This window comes from Chinchilla lanigera, unplaced genomic scaffold (genome assembly GCF_000276665.1).
Source record: "Chinchilla lanigera isolate Chin_1 unplaced genomic scaffold, ChiLan1.0 scaffold00163, whole genome shotgun sequence".
Taxonomy (NCBI): domain Eukaryota; kingdom Metazoa; phylum Chordata; class Mammalia; order Rodentia; family Chinchillidae; genus Chinchilla; species Chinchilla lanigera.
In genome coordinates, this window is record NW_004955564.1 from 2,079,440 (window position 1) to 2,084,953 (window position 5,514).

At 42.8% G+C, this 5,514-nt stretch overlaps 1 protein-coding gene across 1 annotated transcript in view; it reads right to left on the reverse strand.

The window, feature by feature from the left end:
- Positions 1–25: 25 nt before the first annotated feature.
- The window catches only part of LOC106147462 (1-phosphatidylinositol 4,5-bisphosphate phosphodiesterase gamma-2-like), a 13,759-nt gene continuing 8,270 nt past the window's right edge, over positions 26–5,514 (reverse strand). The window contains exons 2-3 of the mRNA XM_013509196.1: positions 898–1,085; positions 26–169 (exon numbers count right to left, since the gene is read on the reverse strand). Coding sequence (XP_013364650.1) covers positions 127–169; positions 898–1,085 — 231 coding nt within the window. The 3' untranslated portion in view covers positions 26–126. The remainder of the gene's footprint in view (positions 170–897; positions 1,086–5,514) is intronic.

Genomic DNA, 5,514 nt, shown 5'->3' on the forward strand with positions numbered 1-5,514 from the left:
CACAAATGTCATGTTGATGGCAGCCTGGAGAGAGGATGATGCCACACAGTAGTCTCTTACATGGGATGGAACAGAGCACCGTCCTCCACATGCACACACCACACACTTACACATGTACACCGCCTTCTATGAGTAGAACTTGCTGTTGCTGACTCTCTTCTCTTGCAACCTGGAATGAAACTGATCTCAGCATCACCAGCAGGACAGATGATACAGGCTCTGTGCAGAACCCTGGAACACTTGGCATCATTTATGGCTGGATGGCTCGGGGATGGGAGTTGGAGAGAGCACTCTGAGCTCCCGGCAAGACCCTGCAACTCAGAGAACTTCAACCAACTCATTGCAAAAAAGAGGGAGCAGCTGCTCTTTAGGCTGACAATCAATGCTGCCCTTGTAGGCTACTGGTATGTGCACTCAGATAATGCTTGGTTGTTTGGCTGCTCCCTGTCACACTGAGAGACACAAGGTGTCCCTGCTGCCCTTCCTGTCCATCACATGCCTTGGCACAACCAGAAGCCTCCCCCGTGCAGAGGAATTGGGCCTGAACTCCAGTCTCCAGCAAGTGGTCTAGCCTATTCTTGGGAACTCAATTAGGACTTCTTAAAAATCAGTGTTCATTGGAGCCGTGGTATAGCCTAGCATGCACGAGGACCTGAGTTCCATCTTCAGCACAAGAACAGCAAAATGGCCATCTATTTTCACTATTACAGTGAAATGTCCTTCTAAGATAAAAGATGGTTCTCCTTAGGGAGTAGGAGGTGCTTAAGGTGTCACTTTAAGTTCCTGTATAGAGCAAAGAGAAGCAGAATCAAAGGTACCAAAGAAAGCAAGGGTGGGTAGAGGACTTTCCTGAAGTTTTGCCCCATGAGCAGCAGCAGGTGAGGGAGGCCAACCTACCATCGATTGCACTTCTCCTGGAAGTACAGCTGGAGCTGGTTCTCATTGACATTGAACTCTTTGACAAGGGCATCCTGGTTGGCATTGCACAAGTTCTGCTGTGTGTCACAGAGAAATAACTGGTTGTTCAGCTCTTCTTGCCACCCTCGCAGCTGCCCACAGGAGGAGTAGAGTTCCTCCTCCCTTTCCTGGAGAGTAGGGGAGAGAACCACCTTGTGGGTTACCCATAGGATGTGGTATCCCACAAGTGTATCCAAAGGGAGCAGAGGGCAGAGGTTTAACAATTGCAGTTATTCTAGAAAATCCAAGCCCTATTTTAACTCAATATAGAACTCCAATATTATATTCGAGGCTGGCCATTGATAAAGTCGTTGGTCTTCACTGTGTTATTTTATCATGAAACATGGAATAACAAATATAATGCATGTTTTGCAATCCAGCCTAGTTTTTCCTTCTCACTTTTATCTGACTGCAAAGGTGGCCAAGAATCTCTATGCTTAAAGGGTGGTGCAGGACAATCTGAGGACAGGCAGGAAGCAGGTAATTTAAGACCTTGTGAGGGCCTTAAAAAGCAAAGTCACAGCTGCGACATGGACAAACCTGGAAAACACTGTGCTAAGTGAAAGAATTGTTTTTAAAGATCACAAACTACGCAATGCCATTAATATGAAATGCCCAAAACAGGGAGATTCATAGAGACAGAAAGATTAACAGTTGACAGGGGACAGGCAGAGAATGACAATGAGTAAGCACAAGGTTTCTTTCCAAGGTGATGAAAATGCTTAAAATTGAGTGTGGCGATGCTGTACAAGTCTGTCTGGGTAAGCTAAGCCCTGTTGGGGCACTTTAGTGGGGTGATTGTGTGGAATATGAATTGTATCTCGGTGTTTGTCCCCTACCCCAAAATAAGGCATGTATCACAGATTACACCCACAAGGATGGCCATGTGACATTTAGCCCTTAATGATGCCTTTTCCCCACCGTTACCACCTCCAGACATGTCCCCAGCCAGTCTGGTACGAAGCATCCACAGGACTTTGATTGGCGCTCTTGGTATAAATTGCCTTGGGATGAGCTAGAGGAGTGGCTGGACGCATCCAGTTCCTAGTGATCCTATTATGGCCCTTCTCTGTAATGTAGAGAGAGTTGGAAATGAGGCCGGAAGAGAGGCACACTGAACCATTGAGCGGGAGCACCAAAGTGCAGCCATGACTGACACAAAATTTACCCTCTAGTGTGCTTGGAGTAGGGTGGAGCTCTACGAGGACAAGGAGTTTGGGTTTCACTGTGGAGGGAGGATGAGGATACCTTCCATGGTATGGTTTCAAAAGACAGCTGACCGCTGTGTAAAGGGAGCTGCGTGGGAAGTCAGTCTGTCCTCCACACCTGCCCTGTCGATGGACTAAGTCAAGCAAGGGAATCCAGGGCTTCAGAACTCGTCCCGATGCACACAGATGGACTGGTCTTGTCACTTCTTTTTACAAAAACAGGAACTTCATGCATAACCTTGCTTGGCAACCGTGCTTTGTTTTTCTACCTTAACAACCTGACAACCTCATGGCCCATGGATGCCCTCCTCAAGGTCACAGCTAGAACTGAGACTTGAGCTAGAGGTGATGGTCATTCCCAATTCGAAGTAAACAGCTGTGGAAGTACCACCCAGCTCAAGAAAAAGAGCACTGCCAACTCTACACATGCTCCAATTGCCTCCCTTCCCTCTTCACCCCTTAGAATTTTGTGGTTACCATTTCCTGGCATCCTTTTGTGTCTCAGCTTTCACACACCCCCAAAAAAGGTTTTTTCTTTTCCAAGTGTCTGATTAGAAAATATAGAAAACCTTTGGCAGTAAGTTTTATCCAGGCTGGCTGTGCTGGTGCATGTCTGTAATTCTAGCCATCTGAGAGAACTGCAAGTTTGAGGCCAATCTGGGCAATAAGGTGAGACCCACCTCAAAAAATAAAAGAATTTTATTTGGCCTTTGATGTGATCTTTGTAGCATTCTCTACCTTTAGTTATTTTTTCCTGTTTCATGGGAGAAGAATAAAATGATGCTACTTTCTCTTGTTTCATGTTGAAATCTTAAATTTATCAAAAAAAATTGCAACAGAGTTAGATGTCTCACATCACTGGATTTCCATGTAAACATCTTGCACAACCATAGAACAGTGATCACAATTAGGAAATTAACAATGGTGCATCATTGAGCTACAGGTTTTATTGATGTTTCATCATTTTTTCTCATCAGTGTCTTTGTCCCGTTCCAACATCCAATTCGGGCTCCCATGTGCCATTTCGCCCCTGCACCTCCTTGATCTCCTCCAGTCTGAGTTTTCCTCAGTGTCTCCCATCTTTTATGACCTTGGCAATTTGAAAGACTAGCATTTGGTTATTTTTTATTCTATTAAGCTTATTGGTACAATTTAGATATACATAATCATTATATCATATACAGTTAAAAATTCCCTATGATGAATACAAGTGTTCAATTATTTTGTATAATGTCCTGTCATTCAGGTTTCTCTGGTGTTTCCTCATGGTTCATCTAAGGTTATTCAGTCTTGGCAAGAAAGGCAGGGAAAGGATGGGCCCTTCTCACTGTGTCACACCAGAAGGCACACAATAGGAATGTGTCTTACCACTTGGAAAGTTGACACTGATCATTTGGTTAAGATGATGTCTGCTCGGTTTATCCACTATAAAGCTGCTGTTTTTCTCTTTTTGGTTAACACATTCCTTGGAGGAAGAAACCCCCATTACCTACTTTTGAGGTAATGCAGACATCCCATTCTTCTGGCTTTCCCTCACTAGTTTCAGCATCCATGTGTAGATCTGACATCCACCAAGTCATGCTGTGGTGTCCAGTGGGAATTTCCTAGCTCCCTCCTTCCTTCTACAGTAGTCAGAATTTGTAAGGAAGAGCTATCTGTTCTCTCTTGTTCATTCATGGACAGATGTATATTTTACCCCATGGGTGCAAATTCAATACGATCATTGTCTATTTTGTTGCTCAGATTGCCCAAGCTTTGGTCTAGAGGCTCTTCCCAGTTGGCTCCTTTATCTATCTGATGGGCACCATCCTTTCTTCAGCACTTATTTATTGATTGGAATTTTAAGATGTTCCACATTCATTTTATATTTTATCCATGCGGACTCTAGAATTAGCCACTTTAAGGAGACCTGATTTCTTTTTACTGGGCAATGACATTTAGAAAGCAGTATCTAGGTGCTTCTGTGTGCCCACTGATCCTGGGGATCACTGGATATAGATTCTGTCAGCACACAGTGCAAAGATATTTATCTACCTCTCACTTTCTCTCTGTGTGTACATCTCATTGCGAGTTTATACTGATACCTCTAATTCCAGTCAGACATCAATTTGGGAAGGCTAAGTATAAATTTTTACTGGTTTAGATGTTTCTTTGTCTTTCAGTAAGATTTTGTACTTCCCCTTGTACGAGTCCTGTACCTTTCCTATTTAAATTGCTCCTAAATGTGTTATAGTTTTTGTTAATGTCAAGAATGGAATTTCTCATCTGTCCCTGCTCCCACACCACATTCCCATGTGTCATTTCTGGAAGAAAGAATTGGCTAGATTTAATTAATTTAATAAAAGACTAACAAACATCAGTCTTCTTAAAATGAGAGTTTCTTTTTTAAAATACACAAACATAATTTGAGGGAAAAATTATTTGATCTTTCCACAATTGATGTTGAGTATTTGGCTGGTTATACTTGTGGTATGTAATGATTCATGCTTTTTCCTCACTTAATGTATTAACTTCTCCAGTGTTGAACTATCCTTGCATTCCTGGAATAACCTCTACTTAATTGTATTATATTATGCTTCTGTAAAGAGCTGGAAATGACTTGCTATTTTTCTTAAGCTTAAATCTGTGTCCATAGGTGACATTGAACTGTAGCTGTGTGGCATGGGGTGGAGGGCTAGGAGTTCTGTCTTTCTCTGGTTTTGATATGAAAATTACACAGCTTTAAAACATTGCAGAATCTCCATTTTCCTATTGATTTCAGTGAAGTAAAATCAGAATTACCGTGGTACCTTGGTTCACGAACAATTCTGTTTGCAAACAATTTTGTCTGTGTCTTGGTTACTTTTCTCTCATTGGTGAGACAAAATACCTGAGGCCCAAAATTAAGGAAGGAAAGATTTATTTAGCTCACAGTCTGTGGAGGTTTCAATCCATATTCAACTGGCTCCAAGGTAGAGTGGCACATGGCAGAGGGCAAGAGTCCATGGCAGCAGAAAATAGCAAAAGCAACAAGAACAAAAGGGAAGAGTGGCAAAGGAAAAAGCAAGCCTCTTTCCCTCCCTCACATGGTAAGCAAACTATCTGCCCCAGGGCAGGTGCAGCACTCAAATGCATAATTCCAAAACTGGGCTATGGATCAATCAAAAATCTAGAAGACTGCCCAATGACTGCATGAGGATCTGGGGGGACATGCAGGCACAAACCATAGCAGTCTGCAAACAGAAGCATTTGGGGAAATTTTGTTTTTGTTTGTGAACCCTGTATCATGTAATCAACACAGCTGTGGCCATCTTTGTTGCCTGAACACAAATGTAGCCATTTTCCCCAGATTCATGGAACAAATTAAGTT